The sequence below is a fragment of the Haliotis rubra genome, unplaced genomic scaffold (assembly GCF_003918875.1).
Source record: "Haliotis rubra isolate DU_JTF1 unplaced genomic scaffold, ASM391887v1 Scf424, whole genome shotgun sequence".
Taxonomy (NCBI): Eukaryota; Metazoa; Mollusca; class Gastropoda; order Lepetellida; family Haliotidae; genus Haliotis; species Haliotis rubra.
The window spans coordinates 424,234-446,720 of record NW_025767107.1 but is presented as its reverse complement, the minus strand read 5'-3'; the positions used below and the strand labels follow the sequence as shown (position 1 = coordinate 446,720).

At 37.2% G+C, this 22,487-nt stretch overlaps 1 protein-coding gene across 1 annotated transcript in view; it reads right to left on the bottom strand.

Moving 5' to 3' along the window:
* Positions 1-22,487, bottom strand: part of LOC124288782 (H(+)/Cl(-) exchange transporter 7-like) — a 156,780-nt gene that overhangs the window by 22,417 nt on the left and 111,876 nt on the right. The window contains exons 6-10 of the mRNA XM_046725308.1: positions 7,253-7,362; positions 6,372-6,515; positions 5,773-5,865; positions 1,107-1,265; positions 305-415 (exon numbers count right to left, since the gene is read on the bottom strand). Of these exons, the coding sequence (XP_046581264.1) occupies positions 305-415; positions 1,107-1,265; positions 5,773-5,865; positions 6,372-6,515; positions 7,253-7,362 (617 nt within the window). The remainder of the gene's footprint in view (positions 1-304; positions 416-1,106; positions 1,266-5,772; positions 5,866-6,371; positions 6,516-7,252; positions 7,363-22,487) is intronic.

Below are 22,487 nucleotides of genomic sequence, written 5' to 3'. Positions count from 1 at the left end.
CTGCATGACATGGATACAATATTTATTAAACAGTGTAATCAACTGGCCACAAGTCCCACAGATGGCTGTGCAAACTCTCTCTCTAGTGTATTGAAACAAATGAACAAACTGTCCATGGAGAGTCAGACAGTTCCAGGAGTGTATTGAAACAAACGAAAGATCTTTCCACGTCCATTGAGAGTCAGACAGTTCCAGGAGTGTATTGAAATAAATGAAAGAACTGTCCACATCCATGGAGAGTGGGTTGGTCCTGAAAATGTATTGAAAAAAATAACAGTGTGTGTGAAGTGAAAGATGTACTCACCGGGAATGTGTTAAAACGGACAAGACCTGGCGAGGACAGATGCGTGGGATGACCCTCGAAGGCACTTAGGAGAAAGTTGGTGGCGAAACATGCAATCATAGCGGAGAAGAACTGAAATGATAAAATGAGTCCAAATCATTAAAATGAAAGTACAAAGCACAGTCATTTTACATGATGCATAGTTCCTGCATATTTCATGTAATAATTTCCTGAAATACACGGTAAAGTTTTTGATATGAGTCAAAACTGACCAAACATATTTTAAAAAGTGTTTTGATTGTTACATAAAAGCCACAAACATTGTGTACATGTTGCCAGAACAACTCATGTGAGAGGAATATCATGAAAACATTAACCCATCAACACGGACTGAATAGTCTACACAGGTCTTGGAGCGGAAGGTGTTGGCAACGTTGTAACTGGCTGCAACATATATGGTGTTTTGGCAATATATACACAATGTTTTCTGTCTCTTTTAAGTCACAATCAAAACACTTTTCAAGATATTTACGTTGTATTTTGGAAATTCATCCCAAAGCACCAAGTACGTACTTTCTTTTGTACAAAGATATCCATACAAAATTTCACATTAACTACACTGTCCTGATAATCTACACAGATTAAAAAACATTTTCATTCTGCAATTATTCCAAAACTATAGAAACAATTCCATCTCCAGTTCTTGAAAGGCATTTAGAAGTTGATGAAGGAGCAAGAATTAGCTCTGAAACGTCGTATAAAGAATAAAAAGAAGTTGTTATCCATAAAACTTGTCATGTATTCATGACCATTTGACACTCACCACTCTCCACACAAGTTCCGTGTTCCAGAAGCTTGCTGCCTCCTCCACACTGAACAACGTTCCTCCAACCGGGGCACCGAAAGCAGCCGACACACCTGAGGCAGCTCCAGCAGCCACAAAGTCACGGATTTCGTGGTCCGACCGGAATTGGTCATAAATCTGATAATGTCCACAGATGACATTCAACCATAATTTGACAAAAATGATGCAAATTAGAAAATACTGGCAATTCAATTCATAAGAAATCATTCATCCTACAACGTCAACCTTGTATTGGACCAGCTCTTGAATTGTCTCTGAGAAATTGTGTCATATAAGAAATACATTTGTCTTTAGAATTGTAGAAAGGTCTTTCTAAACATCTTAACTACTAAGTGCCACTTAGAAATTTACTTCTTTAACTAGAAGAAAAGACAATCCAGTTTTTCGTTCTTTGCCCAAATGGTTCACCGATGTGCATAAGTTACCTACCTTTACATGGACAACCAGAGTTACCTACCATGAAGTGAGCTCGAGAGTGAGAGTTACCTACCTTTACATGGACAACCAGAGTTACCTACCATGAAGTGAGCTCGAGAGTGAGAGTTACCTACCTTTACATGCACAACCAGAGTTACCCACCTTGAAGTGAGCTAGAGAGTGAATGTTACCTACCTTTACATGCACAACCAGAGTTACCCACCCTGAAGTGAGCTCGAGAGTGAGAGTTACGAGGTTACCCACCCTGTGAGCTCGAGTGAGAGTACCTACCTTTACATAGACAACCAGAGTCACCCACCCTGAAGTGAGCTCGAGAGTGAGAGTTACCTACCTTTACATGCACAACCAGAGTTACCTACCCTGAAGTGAGCTCGAGAGTGAGAGTTACCTACCTTTACATGGACAACCAGAGTTACCTACCCTGAAATGAGCTTGAGAGTGAGAGTTACCTACCTTACATGGACAACCAGAGTTACCCACCCTGAAGTGAGCTAGACACCCATTCTCAATAAACCGTTGCATTTACCACACGCAAATTGAAAAATATAAATGTCATGCAGTTGGAATTAAAAGACGTTGTCTTTGTTATAAAGGTTTTCAAGTATACAGAACAGCAAAAATTAGCATATAAAGTCAAATCCTTTATTCAGAAATCTCCATCCAACTTTACCAGTACTAATCAGCAAATTTGGAACATGTAATGTACGTTACCAGCAACCTATCAATCTTTGAAGAAAGTTCTGTTTAAATCATTAGTATCAGTACACAGATAAATGTACGAGACATGACAGTTAGACCTAAACGTATCAAAACTGATTCACATACCCCAATAAATGTGACGTGTCACTTACATCTGGGGTGTAATGAACATACCAACACATCATGTTGCAGTTTTCTAGTTCATCTTGTTGAAGGCATCTAATATTACCATTGTGTGGTTGCAAAATAATCATTAGAAAGCAAGAACATGTCCATGGAAATGCAACCCAACACATTGCTAAGAAAATGAATGACTAGAAAACCTGTTTTAACTATTGTGTTCACAGCTTATCCACCCAACTCAGAATGATGCATACTGTAACGTACATTACAATGAATTGCGTATAATGTCAAATGTGACTCGCACATATAAAATATACTCCTGACACCTCAAAAGTACAGTAGAAGTGTTTCCATAGTATGTTAAAGGTAATTGACATGATATCCAAAGATTAGACTGACAATGTAAAATCATAAACAGCTAACGTACATTTCAGTTGAAACAATAAGTCAATGTATTCAACACATATATCAAAATGTTTTGATTTTGCTTGAAGCAATTACTCTTATGTAGCAAAGAACTCAAACTGCAATAATGCAAATTAACTTGAACAAACAATTGTTCCTCAATATGTAACCAACACTTCCGTTTCAAGTAACGTACATTACAGTGAATCTATCCAGGATTGAAATGCCTGCACAACCAAAACAAAACTTTTTTTCGTGTTCATCCAACTTCAACATTCTCTGTAACACAATGGCCGATTTTGCTGCTAAGGCAGCACTCACCAAATCTGTGACACCACTTCTCATTCTATACAAAGCTGTCATTAGATTGTACATCCATGATCTGATGTAGAAGAAGTGGGACACTCAAATAGGTATCAATACATTACATGCCATAAAACCCTATATTGGTTACACCTACTTAGGTTGTCAGTCCAGATTTGAAGAGGTCATCATGCGACGATGTCGCATTGGCCATACAAAATATACTCATGAATACCTGTTAAAAGGCGATGATCCTGCGTTTTGTATCCCTTGTGATGAGAGAATCACGGTCAAGCATGTCCTGATTGACTGTATTGATTTTTCCATCACAAGGGACAAATATTTCAATGTCAAAACAATCAAGGATCTTTTTATAATAATAATTATCATTTAATAATTGTTTTTGTAAAGGAAATAGAATTACTAGATAAATTCTGAACCATATGTTTTGTGAATACATAAATTATATTTTATAAATTATATTTTAAATAAGCAACAGTGAACTACGATTATTAGTGGCTGTATCCTCAAAGGGGGTTAAAGTATCGTAAAATCATTGTCCTCTAGAGAGAACACAGAGGTCCCAAAACCTTCAAAGTCAATTTCAACTTTCCACCTTTTTAAATGTGGTATATTTGTTATTTTAAATTATGGCTGAATTTTTCTTACATGCCAGCCAGCGTATTAAGGGTGGTGTAAATCTAGCTAGGGTCCATGCAGGTAGCAAAAGCACTGTAAGCCCCCATGGTTCCTAGTATGGTGATCTACCTTCAATTGTTGGCGATGTATAGCCCGTGCCCGTATTGTATTGTCTTCTGTAATTAAGCTTTTAGAATTACATACTAGTTATATACTTATATCTGTGATGTTCTAGTTGGTTTTACTGTCCTTCGCTGATTTACCTTTATTTAGTCTAAAATTATTGCTTGTTGGTAGTCAGGATATGGCTGAAATATTGCCGATGTGACTTTAAATCTTAACTTCGCTCACTTTCGCTCAACATTCTCTCTGAGACTTGCCAGTAGGAACTGCTTTACTCAAAATATCTGATCGCGACACCCAGATTACATCTTAGCGTTTGTGCCACTGAAACATATATTTCTTCTTCTCGAAGAACTATACATTACCAGATGTTTTGCATGTGTTTCTTAGTAACAGATTCACATGAATACAGGTTAAATAGCTTAAGTAGTAGACAGAGTAAATCTATGTGCACACTGATATAATAACATCAGCTTGACAATATGTTAGTTGAGCACACTGTCAGGAAATGTGTCATGTTACTATCAACAAGGACGAACAGTAGTAATTATATGTTATGGAGGTTTCCATGGATCTTAATGCAAACAAGAATGGTATAAGTATGAATGAATAGAGTCATGTCAACATGTCCTTCAAAAGACAACATTTACTTTCGCAAGATATCATACAAGTATCACTGAAATTTCATTTGACAATTCGATTGAAATATACGTTACTCAACTGTAACGTACATTACACTTTCAGTAACACCCATACAACGTATTTCGCATAAGATTCACCAAAATGACATTTCTTCCAGAAAGTACGGGCTACAGATGAGGAACCAATGTGCAGATAAAGTAACTTTTCAGATATTTAGTCACCCTCATATTATCCTTACAAAAGACACCCAAAGCACTTACCAAATTTGTTGATAATCTTTTAAATTAAGTAAGATATGGTCGAAGCTGTCGATGCGTTCTAATGGCGTATGCAATATAGCTATGTCACTCCACGTGTTTCAAAACAAGCTGTTTCACGTTCATCGCCCGTTGTTGGCAGTTTGGTATCTGATGGTAGCATTACATTACGGTAACGTTACATTTCTGTCATGTACAAGTTTGTCCTTATTGATCCCATTTTTGTCAAACTTGACACATTTTATGACATGTTGCATAAAACAACTTCATGCATTATTTTAATAATGACCTATATTTATTTAATCTCAAGTTGAGGAACAGTTGGTGGTCAATGCACGTTACATCCTTAACCATAACCATTGAATAATGACACATAAAATGAGTGTAGAAACATTAAACGATTCTTATGTAAGAACCAAATATTATTTTCTTGTAAAGTACATTATTATCACTTAAAATAAACCCAAATAATTGTTTTTACTCGGTAAATATTGTTTATGCGTCAATGTATTTATGAAGTTAGTTAGGTGTGTTGCATGAAAACTGGAGACACAGTTATAACATACTCTGCAAAATCCGCAAAACGATCACATCATTGGAGCTTAATAGAAATGTATTGTCACATATCTCGTTTATCATAATAGTACTTTAGTTATGATATTTATTGCAGAATTCATTAAAACAAAGCCAATGACTTTTGTCAGTTCAGCCTGGAGACAGTAACATACATTACAAAATCAGTAATATCCTTCCCTTGCGCTTTTGAAGTTTACATAAATAAACTGAATGGATGCCTGCTACAGTGCACCCAAGTACCACTACATTTAATCCAATCATTAGATTAATCAAGGACACTGTTGTTTTAGGATAAATAACCAGAGACATCAATGCAACGGTTTATTGAGAATGAGCGTAGAGAGTGAGAGTTACCTACCTTTACATGCACAACCAGAGTAACCCACCCTGAAGTGAGCTAGAGAGTGAGAGTTACCTACCCTGATTTCCTTCTTCTTCTTCCCACACCAGTGTATCCTCCCCTTCCCCAGACCAGCAGCCATGATGCCACCTGAGTGAGCCATAGGACCTTCCTGAAAATATCAGCACATTTCACACTTGTAAACTTGCTAAATCTCTATCTCAGTAATGTACACTCTGTCAACAAGCTTGACCAATAAATAACACCCAGATTCTATTTGCAAGAATTAATCTAAATATGACAAAGCTACCATAAAGTTATGTTTACATTATTATTTATGTCTCTTTTTCAATTATTCAACAGACACATCAATCTGACGAGCAAGATGTTTTCAGTTTTTTGTCTTGTTTATTATTTAATGCTGCACTGTGTAATATTCCAAATTATATAATGAAGGTCTAAGTATAATCAAATCTGGAACAAGCACTCCAGTGATCAACATCATGAGCATTGATCTAGGAAACTGGGTTAAGATAACATGCATCAACCAAAACATCAGGTCTGAACACAAAATCTTGCTGTTGCCTCTCAAAACAAACTTGGGTTGCTGAATACCAGTTCTAACCATGATAGTTATGGGGAAGGTGTTACTGAAAATAAATTTTAATTGTTTCTCACCTTTCCACACGCCAGACCCCCTAGGATGGACAAAATGACCCCTAAAACTTTGGAGATGAAACCCCCCATTGTTAGCAGTCCTGGAATACGAACTCCGTTGAGGTAGGACTTGATTAATGGAATGCCACTGCCAGCTGCTTTGGGCTGAAAAGATAAATAACCAAAATTTGAATTTTATTTGACGAAATATGCAAATTGTAGGTTTTCCCCTTTTTGACTCATGTGTATAATCTGCTTCTGCTCATACAAAAAAATTATTTAACAGTTTTGAATAATCTGACCAATTATGTTTTCAGAGTCATTATCAAATTCAGTTATGCAATTTTCAATATTGAAGTATTATATTAGAGGCCTGTAAAACATCATGTCAGGAACAGGCAATCAAGTGATCGACTTGAATAACTTTAAAAAGAATTTAATGTTTAAATGTTTGGAATGAGACTTTTTTATATGCTATTATTTGTAAGTATGTCCCAAATATAATATAATTGAAATGTTATTTGATATTAATACAACACACTTGATATGGATGTGCAACTTTACACACGACGCCGTTTCTGGGCTAATACTGGGCTAGACTAGTATTAGCCCAGAAACGTCGTGTGTAAAGAATAAAGAAGTTGCACATCCATATCAAGTGTGCTGTATTAGCCTACCAACTTCTAAATGCCTATCAAACATCTATTTGATATTAGAAACTGTGTACATCACCCTGGAACATGCCCCTCCTGTTGCTAATACCGAGTACATAGACAACAGCCGAAGTAGAAGGAAGAAAATGACACAGTTGGGACTGTGAACCAAAAGACAGTCAAAAGGCCAAAAGATTCTATTCTCGCTGAAATATTCTGAAAATATTTTGAGCAAAGTGTATGACTCACCTGGACATATGTTACAAGAGCAGCACCAAGAATTGTGATACCCAAGTTTATTCCACACCATATTAACACTGGAATGATGAGACAGTTCTCCTTGGAGCAGCGGTCTAGATCTGGACATGGCATAAGGAAATCAAACTGGACTTTAACACTGACAACACTGACATTGGCATCAACATCAGTTTCAACATTAACTACATCAGCTTCAGCTTCAACATCAACTACATCAGCTTCAACGTCAACATCAACATCAACTACATCAGCTTCATGGTTAAAGCATCTATTCGCCACGCCACTCAGTCAGTCAGCAGTCAGTCTGTCAACATCAACAGCATCAGCTTCTGCTTCAATGTCAGTAACACAAGTCTAGATAAGCTGCGTATCTGCGAAAAATATGCATTGAATTTTCCAAACTATGCCCTGAAATATCTGTATCGTCCCAAATCTGCAAAGGAAAGTACAGAAATGCTTTGGTTAGTTAATGACTTACGTACCCTGACTTACCAGTAAAAAACAAATGCATAACAGAAAGTAGCTAACTGTAAAATGTTACGAATGGATCAGGCAGAAATTTGAGTGTCCACTGAAGATCAATAGTACCCATTTATAACCATGGGTAAGATACCAAGATTGCAAAAAGCTTATCTAGAGCTCTGTAGGTAATATCAACATCAGTTCTAAACATCAACTATATCAGCTTCAACATCAACAACTTCTACATCAACATTAATTTCAACACTAACATCAACATCAACATAGATAATAATACTGGTTGACACACGGCAGAAAGATATAAGACTGGTTAATAGGGCTGTGCAATATCTGGTTTACCGGTATTTACCGGTTCAGACATGAAAACGATACGTATTGCGATACGCTGATCAAAAAACGGTATTTCTACTTGCATTCGGAAAACTTCGTAACACTCGGAAATCTTCGGATATTTCCTTGTTTCATTTGTGCCAAATATTATTTACATTTTTATTTTGTCATGATTAAAGGTTGTTGTTGAAGCTTAATCAAGCATAGTTATTTGGTTGTGTTTTTGCTGTATAAATCAAGCTTTAACTCGATTACAAGTAGTTTTATGTTTAAAAATACTTCTTGCAATATATTGCAATATATATCGCAATATATGCTTTCGCATTGCAATATATCGCAATATGAAACTTCTCTGCAATACCCACCCCTACTGGTTAACATAAAACTGAATGACACAAGATTGAAAGACATTATTATTATTATTAAGATTGAAAGACACAAGACTGAATTGTCTACAATTGACCACTTGTGTATATTCACAAGTTTGACTTCCTTCTTAGTATGATGAAACACATATTACATTTTTAGCTTTTCTTCCATTATCATCTCTCTCATCAGAGAGAAAGTAGCCTAATTTTGTATTTTCCTCTCCATTGTTTCAACAATCTATCACAGAAAGTACCACTAATAGATTTCCAGTCCCTCCCATCCTCTGCTTGAGTTGTTGGTGAAGCCAGGTCTGTTTATTCAGCAACAACAGTGTCTATTCTTTCACCACCTACACGAAGCATCTTCACCAACATTCATTAGTGCCCTCGTCTACCGACATTGTTCCACCTAACCTGTTAACAATTAGGTCTCTCCTTGTGAAAAGACACCCTCCCACACTTGGCGGACCACAAGGGGATGCTCAAGGTCATTGTGGATCTTCCTACCTGCCAGAGATGGGAACTCTATCGTAGCTGTAGGGATACATGGCTACTGCACTTGATCACCTACCACAATAACACTGAAAATAGTGCCACAGGAAATCAAAACTCAGGTATTGACAAAAGGGCACTTATTGAACTCATAAACAATTATTTCAATCTGACGTCAGGGGGAAAATGAACTAGTTAAAATGTCAAGGAAACTCTAATTTGGGAGATGACAGTTAGATAAGGCGACTGATTGTTTCACTAACATTTACCATAACAGTAGGCATTTTCAAAATACTGTAATCAATAATGTATTATTGTAACCAATAAGGTCAACAACAAAAATGCAACAATCTTTCCACACAGCAGTAAGCTCTGTACCAAATATGAAAATATTTTATGTTATATGAATAAAAAAAGATGTTATATGAAAGTAGTGAGTGAGTATGGTTTTACGCCGCTTTTAGCAATATTCCAGCAATCTCACGGCAGGGGACACCGGAAATGGGCTTCACACATTGTACACATGTGGAGAATCGAACCCAAGTCTTAAGTGTGACAAGCCAATGCTTTAACTACTAGGCTACCCCACTGCCCTCTCATATGAAAGTAATTACTGACTTTATTGATATAAGGCATTTACTATAGGGAATATGATAATGACTGTTGTTCTTTTTCACTGTGTCAGCTGGCTTGGCAATCATGATCAAAGCTAGGCTCATGAAAACTATATTTACAGAAAATGTATAATATAAACAAGGAATTTGTAACAATGGAACTTTATATGCCAAAGTAATAATAATCAACAGCTGTTTTGAAAAAAATGCAAAGTTTTACTGTCATAAGCAACATCTGTGGTTATACCAGCTGACATCGCCAAGAGAGCCTGAAAGTAATACCACTGGAAAAAGTGTGAGACCTTCTTCTATTCAGTGCATAAGCCACATCAAATGCTTCTAATTCCAGGTATGAAAAACAGTCAGAATAAACACGACAATATACAGTTTCTCTAAACCTGTGATGCTGTCCCAGTAAGTGCCACAGTACACCTATTCCATAACACCGTACTTCACCTACTAAATGTCCTGGCTTCATTAATACAGCTTATTTAATATACCTGGCCCACACTAGAGCCAAAGCCATGCACCTTTGACAAGGATGTTTCTGTTAAGTTACCTTCATGGTCATCAAAAGTAATTTTGAAATTTATTAAGAGCGGCTTGGTTCTTATTTCTTAACCTGTGGAGTATTGGGAGGAAATAGATTTTTTTTTATGAAATCATAGAAAATTAGCAAGTTGTGCCCAGGGTTTGCAACAAAATTATTTGCTTGACATGCTGGATGTTCATAAATATATATTGTGCAGATATAAGAACGTCTTTTTCTATCCCAGCAACATCACGGGCGTTGCTATTGTGCAAGTGTATACCCACACCGCCCCTTTGTGACATGAACTGTGTGCAGGTTGGTGATTTTCTGGTATTGTTGTGCAAGTGTTATTCAGTGTTGTGTCTAGGTTGTGTTTCATTATCTGCAGGCTTTGGGTCAGGTAGTGTTTCCAACAGGCAGGGCAGGGCAGGGCAGGGCAGGGCAGGGCAGGGCAGGGCAGGGCAGGGCAGGGCAGGGCAGGGCAGGGCAGGGCAGGGCAGGGCAGGGCAGGGCAGGGCAGGGCAGGGCAGGGCAGGGCTGGGCCAGGTTGTGTGCTGAGTGTTTTTCAAGAGTCAAGATAGTGTTGTGCTATATAGTACCAGCCTCTGTTTGATTATCTGCAGATTATCTCCATGTTGTGTGTTTAAGTTTTTTCAGGATTCAAGACAGTTGGTGTTGTTGTACTAAGTTGTGTGTCGAGTGCTGTTAGGAGACAAGACAGTCGGTGCTGCTGTTGGCCAGATAGTCTCATTCAGTGATGTGCAATATATCAAGCATGCACTGTGCGCACTTGTGAGAAATGAAGGCCATAGTATGTAACAAGCAGAGATGGGTTCATCTGGCATAACGTCAACTTGTGCAATGGCTGTCATTCAGTCAGCCATCTTGGAAAGCAAAACTGTCTCAACTTCTTCTTGTACAGTCTATCAACACTGGAGACAGGAGATATGAGCTTGACACACTAATATTCAACCAGGGCAACAGTGGCATGTTAGACTCGCACAATGTTCAAAGTCATTTCTTCAAGCATAAAAAGTCTTCACGTAAGGATTCCCAACCTGATCTAAAAACACATACACTTAAACCTGAACAGCAAAGAAATGAGACATTACCCTAGTAATTAGGTAACACAGAGTATGTATTGTGCCACAAAATATATACTACTCAAAAAAGTTAAGGAACAAACAATTTTTTTTATAACAGATTGACTATAAGCATATGGAATAATCAGGTGTTCTTAACTTATTTTGAGTAGAATATATGGTAAACAAATCTGGCAACTATAATGGTGAGAGGAGATGTTTACTACATGGCGTCACCAGCACTGTTTGTCTCAACACATAGTTCTCAGTCACCTTGGAGTCTATCTGTATGAAGTTACCAACGTAAACACTGAAGAGTGATCTCTGTAGTAGGTCCTCCCTACATAATCTCACAAAATATAGTTCCCAAGCAACATCTGTCCTTAAGATAGATGTTGTTATGACTCTTGTTTTCCAGACATTTTTTTGCTCAGTATCTGACTAAAAGGAAAAGAAAATAATTGTGTCAGAGCGCTGTTGCTCACCTGTTTATGTAGTCAACTATTCAACAAGTCAACAAAAATCGATACTTAAACATAATTGCTGTTGGGAACAGTTTAAAAGTTACCAAGCTTGGGCTAGCTATTTAAAAAAGGTTGCATGTGCCTAGTGAAATAATTTCAGTGCTTGGTAAAGACATGGTCAAACTGTAAAATGTGGAAACAAGAGAGCATGTATTTTGAGCTCAACTAATTACGACCGATTTACCAAATTTTATTATATTCTTAAAACAAATATTTGAGTAACGGAAATAAACAACTTTTTCAATATGGGTGAGTGAGTTTTACACTGCTCGTATCAATATTTCTGCAATATCACAGAAGGGGAATGCCAGAAATTCACACATTGTACCCATATGGAAAATCAAACCCGGGTGAACACTTTAACCACTAGGCTATCTCTTCACCCTTTTTCAATATGGCTGCTGTGGCGGCCATATTGAAAATTAGACTTGAACCTCTTGAACAAACTGTGGTGTGATTATTGCTAGGATTTAGAATGTGGAACTTCAATGGTCTAGGAATTTGTCATTAGATTACTTGGAAGAGATTTCGGGCAATGACAGATTAAAGTTCACTTGATTTTCATTCAGAAAAATAAGCAAAAACTCAGGGTTCATTTGAATTTGTATGAATGTGGATGGTGTGGTATGAATTGCATCTGTCTTCTAATGTATTCACCCCAAAACTGTTAACGCATCATCAGAAATTCAAATCTAATAATTTGGACAATCTCCAGCTCTCATCATGTTATAGAAAACAGCTCTAGCTTAAATCCCCACAGGCAACAAGAAACATTTACCAAATCTGTCCAGTAGCGCCATTGATTCCCCATGAGGAATAGAGTTGAAGATTAGTTTTTAAAACCCAGGAAACCATATAATTCACTCTTGTCCAAATTCCATTTAAGATTTATAGGAGGCAATTATTCTGTACAGGTCAAGCACCCTTGTCACTACTGTCCCATTTAAAGTAAAGCGGGCTAATTTGTGCTGCAATCAAAGGTCTCGTCTTAAGAGGCTGCATGCTGTGAGAGGTCAGTGCCGTTCTGAGCTTCTCGCCATAGCGGCCACTCTTATTATTCACCTGGCACACCAGTAAACAATAATTGATTTCCCTGAATAATTCCCAGATTTGTACATCATTTTGTCAGGAAATTCATATACTGAGCCAAAGCCTTTTAAAAAATTTGGTTAATACCATCCAGATAATTAATCTAGTATACTAGCCAGCACCGCCATTAGTTACTTCAGTCTTGCGTAAAAAGCGTCCTTCTTCTCTATAAACAGAACCTTGTATACCAAATTCCTGCATATAGTAGAGAGAGGATTGGTGGAAGTCATTGGCTTTGATTTAATGAATTCTGCAATAAATGTCATAACTAAAGCCGTATTATGATAAACGAGATATGTGACTATACATTTCTGTTAAGCTCCAATGATGTAATCGTTTTGCGGATTTTGCAGAGTATGTTATAACTGTGTCTCCAGTTTTCATGCAGCACACGACTAACTTCATAAATACATTGACGCAAACAATATTTACAGAGTAAAAACGATTATTAGTGTTTATTTTAAGTGATAATAATGTTCTTTACAAGAAAACAATATTTTTTTCTTACAAAAGAATCGTTTAATGTTTCTACACTCATTTTATGTGTCATTATTCAATGGTTATGGTTAAGGATGTAACGTACGTGACCAACAACTGTTCCTCAATTTGAGATTAAATAAATATAGGTCATTATTAGAATAATGCATGAAGTTGTTTTTATGCAATATGTCATACAATGTGCCAAGTTCGACAGAAAATGGGATCAATAAGGACAAACTTGTACATAACAGAAATGTACGTTACCGTAATGTACATTACCATCAGATACGAAATTGCCAACAACAGGGCGCTGAATGTGAAACAGCTTGTTTTGAAACACGTGGAGTGACGTAGCCATTTTGCATACGTGATTAGAACGTACGACAGCCAACCATATCTTATGGGGCGCGGTGGGCGAGCTGGCTAAGGCGCCAGGCTAGTGATCCAGCGAGGTTGAGGTGTCGGGATCGAGCCTACCTGTGACCGGGTGTAAAAACCTTGGAGTCAACTTTGTGGAGAGACTCTTTCCATGTTGTCACAACCCTGTGCACTTAAAAGAACCCACGAATCCGTTGGTATATGACCAGATGGTGGCCACATGAATACATGCAAACACCTAGTTGCGGGTACAGCAACGTGCAGTGAACATTGACAAAGTACTGTGACTATGTGTCCCAGTCCACCCAGCTGTGAATGGGTACCTCGTTAGGATGAGAAAGCCACAATAACTCAGTGCGCCTAGTGGCTGCAAGAGTTGTATACTCCCCAGGGAGTTAAGATTGATAATGCGATGTGCCGTTTAGATTGACACCCAATGATCGAGGGGAAAAAATACCAGCGCCTTGAGCATGCACTAGTGCATGGATATGTGCGCTATATAAATATCCTATAATAAATAATAAATAATAAAAACTTAAAAGATTATCAACAAATTTCAGTAAGTGCTTTGGGTGTCTAGTCAGGATAATGAGGGTGACTAAATATCTGAAAAGTTACTTTATCTACACATTGGTTCCTCATCTGTAGCACATACTTTCTGAAGAAATGTCATATTGGTGAATCATATGCAAAATACGTCGTATGGGTGTTACAGAATAAGTGTAATGTACGTTACAATTGGTAACGTACATTTCACTGAATTGTCAAATGAAATTTCAGTGATACTTGTATGATATCTTGCGAAGTAAATGTTGTCTTTTGAAGGACATGTTGACATGACTCTATTCATTCATATTTATACTATTCTTGTTTGCATTAAGATCCATGGAAACCTCCATAATATATAATTACCACTGTTAGTCCTTGTTGATAGTATCATGACACATTTCCTGACAGTGTGCTCAACTAACATATTGTCAAGCTGATGTTATTATATCAGTGTGAACATAGATTTACTCTGTCTACTACTTAAGCTATTTAACCTGTATTTATGTGAATCTGTTACTAAGAAACACATGCAAAACATCTGGTAACGTACATTTCTTGGAGAAGAAGAAATATATGTTTCAGTGGCCCAAACGCGAATATGTAATCTGGGTGTCGAGATCAGATATTTTGCATAAAGTAGATGATCTAGTTCCTACTGGCAAGTCTCAGAGAATGTTGAGTGAGTGAGTGAGTGAAGAGTTAAAGTCATATCGGCAATATTTCAGCCATATCATGACTACCAACAAGCAATAATTTTAGAATAAGTAAAGGTAAATCAGCGAAGGACAGTAAGACCAACTAGAATATCACAGATATAAGTATAAAACTAGCATGTAACTCTAAAACAGCTCACTTACAGAAGACAATACAATACAGGCACGGACTATACATCGCCAACAACAGTGAGTGAGTGAGTGAGTATGGTTTAACGCCGCTTTTAGCAATATTCCAGCAATATCACGGCGGGGTACACCAGAAATGGGCTTCACACATTGTACCCAGGTGGGGAATTGAACCCGTGACTTCGGCGTGACGAGCGAACCCTTTATCCACTAGGCTACCCCACCGCCCCTCTCGCCAACAACAGACTGAAGGTAGATTACCATAGTAAGGACCATGGAAACGTACAGTGCTTTTGCTACCTGCATGGACCCTAGCTGGATTTATACCATCCCTTCAGCCGCTGGCGATTGTAAGAAAATTCAGCCATAATTTAAAATAACAAAAATACCATGTTTAAAAAGGTGGAAAGTTGAAATTGACTTTGAAGGTTTTGGGACTTCTGTATCCTCTCAAGAGGACAATGATTTTACGATACTTTAACCCATTTGAGTATACAGCCACTAACAATTATAGTTGCTAATTTAAACTACCATTTATAAAATATAATTTATGTATTCACAAAACATATGGTTCAGAATTTATCTAGCAATTCTATTTCCTTTACAAAGAAATTATTAAATGATAATTAACATTATAAAAAAAGATCCTTGATTGTTTTGACATTGAAATATTTGTCCCTTGTGATGGAAAAATCAATACAGTCACGCAGGGCATGCTTGACCGTGATTCTCTCATCACAAGGGATACAAAACGCAGGATCATCACCTTTTAACAGGTATTCATGAGTATACTTTGTATGGCCAATGCGACATCGTCGCATGATGACCTCTTCAAATCTGGACTGACAACCCAAGTAGGTGTAACCAATATAGGGTTTTATGGCATGTAATGTATCGATACCTGTTTGAGTGTCCCACTTCTTCTACATCAGATCATGGATGTACAATCTAATGACAGCTTTGTATGGAATGAGAAGTGGTGTCACAGATTTGGTGAGTGCTGCCTTAGCAGCAAAATCGGCCATTGTGTTACAGAGAATGTTGAAGTTGGATGAACACGAAATGAAGTTGGTTGTGCAGGCATTGTTTGTTATAATTGTTTGTTCAAGTTACATTTGCATTATTGCAGTTTGGGTTCTTTGCTACATATACGTAAGTCCCCAAAACTTTCAAAGTAAAATTTTCACGTACCAAGTTTTTAAACGTACTATTTTTGTTCTTTTAAATTTTGGCTAAATTATCCTAAAATCGCCAGCGGCTGACGGGATGGTGTAAATCCAGCTAGGCTCCATGCAGGTAGCAAAAGTAATGTAAGTCCCATGGTTCCTAGTATGGTGATCTACCCTCAGTTGTTGGCGATCTATAGCCTGTTTTTACATTGTATTGTCCAAATAGTGCTATTAGTTTTAACTTTCCACGCTAGTTTTAATTCTAATTGTGATATTCTAGTTGTTTTACTGTCCTTCGTCGACAGGTTTTTATAATACTCATATATTCTATTTCAATGTCAAATATGTTTTCGTCACGATATGGCTGCAATATTGCCGATGTGACGGTAAATAATAACTCACTCACTCGCTCACTTTGCTACGTAAGAGTAATTGCATCAAGCAAAATCAAAACATTTTGATATATGTGTTGAATACATCGACTTATTGTTTCAACTGAAAAGTACGTTACCTGTTTATGATTTTCAATTGTCAGTCTAATCTTTTGGATTTCATGTCCATTACCTTTAACATCCTACAGAAACACATCTACTGTTCTTTTGAGGTGTCAGGAGTATATTTTATATGTGCCAGTCACATTTGACATAATACACAATTCATTGTAATGTACGTTACAGTTTACATCATTCTGAGTTGGGTGGATAAGCTGTGAACACAATAGTTTAAACGCTTTTTCTAGCCATTCATTTTCTTAGCTATGTGTTGGGTTGCATTTCCATGGACATGTTCTTGCTTTCTAATGATTATTTTGCAACCAGACAATGCTAATATTAGATGCCTTCAACAAGATGAACTAGGATACTGCAACATGATGTGTTGGTATGTTCATTACACCCCAGTTGTAAGTGACACGTCACATGTACTGGGGTATGTGAATCAGTTTTGATACCTTTAGGTCTAACTGTCATGTCTCGTACATATATTTGTGTACTGATACTGATGATTTAAACAGAACTTTCTTCAAAGATTCATAGGTTGCTGGTAACGCACATTACATGTTCCAACTTTGCTGATTAGTACTGGTAAAGTCATAATGTATTCTACACATATCACATCATCTACGTGTAGATCTAAATCCCTCCGACACATCATCTACATATATCACATCATAACATATTCAACATATATATCTCGTAATCTACGTACATCATGTAATCCCATCATCACCGCACATATGTAAAAGGGGTACAAACATATACACTTGTATCACCTATAGTTGTGCTCGACATCAAGCTGACACACAACACCAAACCGAAACACCATTCATAACAGCATCAATACTAACCCCACTCCCTGATCCTTGCAGTAACATTTAACAACGCAATACGAAGTGATCAGCCATGCTTGTGTAGGACTGAGTAATGATCAATTGCAGCCACATTCTCCAGTATTTATGCCTTGAATGACTTCACAAACCAGTTGAACATTACATGGGTGTTCCATTCCAACTGTTAATTTGACTTGGGACCTATATTCCCAGGTGTGAATGCGACACACTAGAACAGTAGGACCTTCTGTAAGACCTGCTTAGATCTATCTGCCATGTTGCTTTCGTGAGTGTGCATGAAGGTGTTTGCTTATTTATCAAACTCAGGAGTACAAGAAACCTTATTTTGATCGTTGGTTCAATTATCTGCCAGAACAGATTCCGCTGGGCTTAACGGCAAAATAACAGAAAAAGATTATAGGGGATCATTGTAAACCAGTGACTCCATGAGGTGCAAACATTTGCATTTTCAACGGTTGCATTCAGATGGTTATAAAGCTGAAATTAATTGAAACTGATGTTATTTATTCAAATTATCTTCCATGTTAAATGATTAGACTGTTAATGATGAACTATGCTTCAGCCTTGAGCCCAATTTCCAGTCTAGATCCTGTAATTAATGCATAGCATGAGACTAAGGCACTGACTCTGTGAAATCTTGTAATCATGGACACTGATTTGAAAACATAAAACTATTTGAATCGGCAAACTGTCAAACTGGGTTTTTCGAGACTTTAAAAAGAACTTGTTAGGCTGTAAATTGATCAGGCCTGTCCGATCTTCATGATGCTTTCTTTTCCAGCAGATAGACTGAGTTTGGTTTAACTTAGATTAATCTACAGTCTCTGAATTGAGCTCTTTTTCAGACACAAAAATATTCCTAAATTATCTTCATAAAATGTATTCAAAAGGAGCCAATGGCAGACACTTTCTTCATTTTTCAGCATCTAGAATTCCCACACATTCAAGACTTGCATGGGCTGTGTTGTTCAGGGTGCTTTTAGCAATATTCCAGCAATATCATGGCGGGAACGGGACACCAGAAATGGGCTTCACATATTGTACCCATGTGAGGAATCAAACCTGGATCTTCGGTGTGATGAGCAAATGCTTTAACCACTAGGCTACCTCAGCGCCCTGCTTTAATCTAGAACTAGGAACAATTTTCAATGATTCCTGGCGCATCTAAGGGAAGCAACTCCCACACGGCAAATATTGACTTTAATGACTCAACCACCCTAGTTTCTCTCACAGTTCCTGAACCATTTTGTCCCATGTAACCAGCCCTTTCTGGAACACAATTGCATAAATGGGTGTTCATGCCGTTGACCACTGGATTGTCTGGTCTAGACATGATAATTTACAGACAGCCACCATATAAAGCAGGAATATTGCTAAGTGTGGCCCAACAACAAACAAACAAACAAACATTTCTGCAATGCTAACCACCATGTGAAGAAAATCCAGATGTTCTTCTGGCTCACGGTGAATCTCCCATCACACTGGGTCTCCTTTTCTATAAAATTGGAGTTATTTCTTTCAATCAAAAGTACATATTTCAGAGACAAAGTATTTGTCTAGGACCACACTGCACACAAAGATTCCATCACTTCATGATAAACATTCTGAAATTATCATCTATGTACAAATTTCAGACACTGTCCATAACTGTATGGTATGTGGTATTACCAAACAAACATGGAGGCCTGTTTATTTGGCTAGCTACATTATTTACTGGAATACGAAACCAATGTTTATAAACAGTAACTATTTCCGCACAAAGAACAACAGGAACTAATGGTGTTGAAACAGCCCAGAGTAGCCTGTCATTTTCCACAGATAACTCAATTACAGGACCACCAGAAGTTTCAGCAACTCATGCTTTGCAAGTCAGTGTGGACGAGTTATTTAGGGATATAGGATTGTAAAAATATACAACAGGAGCTCTGACTTTTAATAACAAACACTTTTATCTATACTACACAAAAATCTTGAAGGCTACGCCAGTTCTCAAAATGCTAGTTATTCTGTAATGTCATGTAGCAGTTTCAAGGAATTAGGTGACCCTTAATGTCTTTGAGTAGTGTATGCATAAAAATAAGAATAAAATGTGATGACAAAAACAGTTTTCACTTCATGGACACATACTTTAGAAAATCAGAACAATCAAATGTCATAAAATAATTAAAAACCAGAGGTATTTGAATTTGCTAACTAGAAACAGTCCTCTCACAATGGTTTCCTCAAAACTTAATATCTACATATACCATCATATACGTCAGACAAATGCCAAACTTCCAGGTCTTGACCATGGTCAAGCTAAATTTCCAAGATCTAAAAATTACCCATGTCTCAGGATTGTACAAGTAAAAGTCAATCTGTAACTTGAAATAACTTATTCAACTGGCTTTCTCGATAACCTTTCAGACGACTTTGATCTAGACATACCTCCAAAACTGGATGTGGTGGGATTTGAAACAATACAACAAAAAGTTTCATGCCTGTAGAGAGTCAAACATGCCTTAGAAACTATAACAATGGTATACTCATGTCTTACATAAAGCTAAATGCTGGTTCTGGCCTTTGCTCTGCTTTGACCTCAACCTTTTCAAAGCATGGCTCCATCCAAGAGAAGGTATATACCAAGTTAAGTGCATTAACTCTTTTTGAGAGAGTGTCACAAGATTTTGAGTGTTTTTTTCAAACCCAGAACTGAGAGGATCCAAGGCATCAGCAGGGCCTGTTGTCCATTCCACTTGCTTCCAAACAATTTTACATGTCACATCAATGTACATGTTCAGGGCCACATTCCACAAAATCTCTGGACACCATCGTAGTCTACATTAATGTATGGGAGTTAAATCATTGTAGTGCTACAACTGTTATAAGTCTATGTAAAAATATATGTAGTTACAACTGTCATAGAAACCATGACCACTCAGTGAAATGAGTCCTTGAAGTCTTACACCTATTATAGATTTGAATTTCAAAGTCAGATCAAGGACAATCAACAACTGAAATCCTGGGTGTTTGCCTCATGGAATATAGGGGCGGTGGGGTGGTGGGGTAGCCTAGTGGTTAAAAGCGTTGGCTCGTCACGCCATAGACCCGGGTTCGAATCTCACACGGGTACAATGTGTGAAGCCCATTTCTGGTGTCCCCCGCCATGATGTTGCTGGAATATTGCTAAAAGCGCCATAAAACCAAACTCAGTCAGTCAGTCAGTCATGGAATAGAAATGTCAGTCATCTATAAAACTCAATCTACAAATTTGACAAATGTAATGATTGAAACAGCCATATTTTTTGTACTTCATATGTCTTGCAATGAAAATTATTTGCATCAATTCAGTGAACACCAACAGGACATAATATTGTGGACTATACCCTGTGAACCTTCCAAATGATTGATAGCATCACTCAATCATGTTTTCCTGATTACTGACAAATATTTCTCATTCAGTGTTCTCAAGGAGGTGACATGAAAACCATATCATCGACAGAATGAATTTTTATCATGATCATAATCTACAAGCAGCAATAAAGCCACACTACCATCCAGTGCAATGCATCAATACCTATCTGTTATCCCATTCAACATTCCAGCATACTTCTGCTGGTGGTAAATCAGTTGACAGGAAACCATCTATTCCACGTCTGCTTCAAACTTCTGACTGGCCAATCACAATAAAGGTCATGTGAGTGTGCGGATGCTTCCCCATAAAGACTAAAAGTATATGTGACATGGACTCTGTGATGGTACCTGTTACAAAACTGTCTAGTACTAGCAGCATGAGTTACTTCGACAAGGGCAGCCATTATCTGCCCTCATCTGTGAAGGAAGAGCTGGTCCAGCAACAAACAACACTTCCTGAGTTCATCTTTTACTGTTGGTGTCAGTCTGTTGGCCTTGTGGATGTACATACAAACACTCCTGTGCACTTTCCAAGGTCTTGTAAAAGGTTATATCATTTTCTGTCTTTTAGAGTCATACAATGGTATAGATGATATGAGATAACATAAGAAATCAATATTTTAATTTGTCAAATTTTATCACTGTCTTGTCAACCTTTTCTTGTATTACCACTTTTTTAACAATTCAATTTATCTAAAGTTTATCACTGAACGCTAACAAAAGAATGAAGACTTAAAGTATCAGGTGACCTAAATATACCAAAAATTGTTTTCTGTCTTGAAAGATATTATCAAAACTTATCATCACTGAATGGTATTGAATGGCTTGAAGTTCAAATGTATCATGTAATCCAACAAAACATATAAAATATTGTCTTTTGTCTTGTAAGTGTCGGAGTTTTTGAACATTTGAAGTTATTTAAAGATTGTAGTTGAGTGATAACAAATGTCTTGAAGACCTTAAGTATGATGTGATTTATCTTGTAAACATGTTCTTTTTAAAATTACATTACTTACAGATCATTAAGTGATAGAAAAAGCCTTGAAGATCTGAAGTATCATGTGATCTAACAAAACAATTAAAAAATCACTTTCTGTCTTGTCACTATTTTCTAACATCTGAAGTATCATGTACTCTAACAAAACATATCAAATATCACTTTCTGTCTTGTCACTGTTTTCTAACATTTTAAGCTATTTAAGACCACCATTACGAGAGCAAAAAGCTCGAAGAACTAAATTAACAGAGGTGCAACAGATGCGAAAATGGAATTTCCTTTCTCCACACGTCACCAGTACAACATCTTGATTCACATTTCTTACAAAGCAAACAATTTTTTGTGCAAACATTGCAGTGTTCTGTGATATTGTAACATGAAGCTGTTTGTGAATAACAGACTACCTTCAACTCTGGCCATATGGTATAATGGTAAGTCTTTTGGAATGCAGTGTTATTTTGTGTCTAAACAAAACTCAGAATTTCATCTTAACTAGAACTTTTATGGGATCAGTTATGCTCATAAGTTCTGAGGTTTTCATCATCTGAGAAAGTCATTC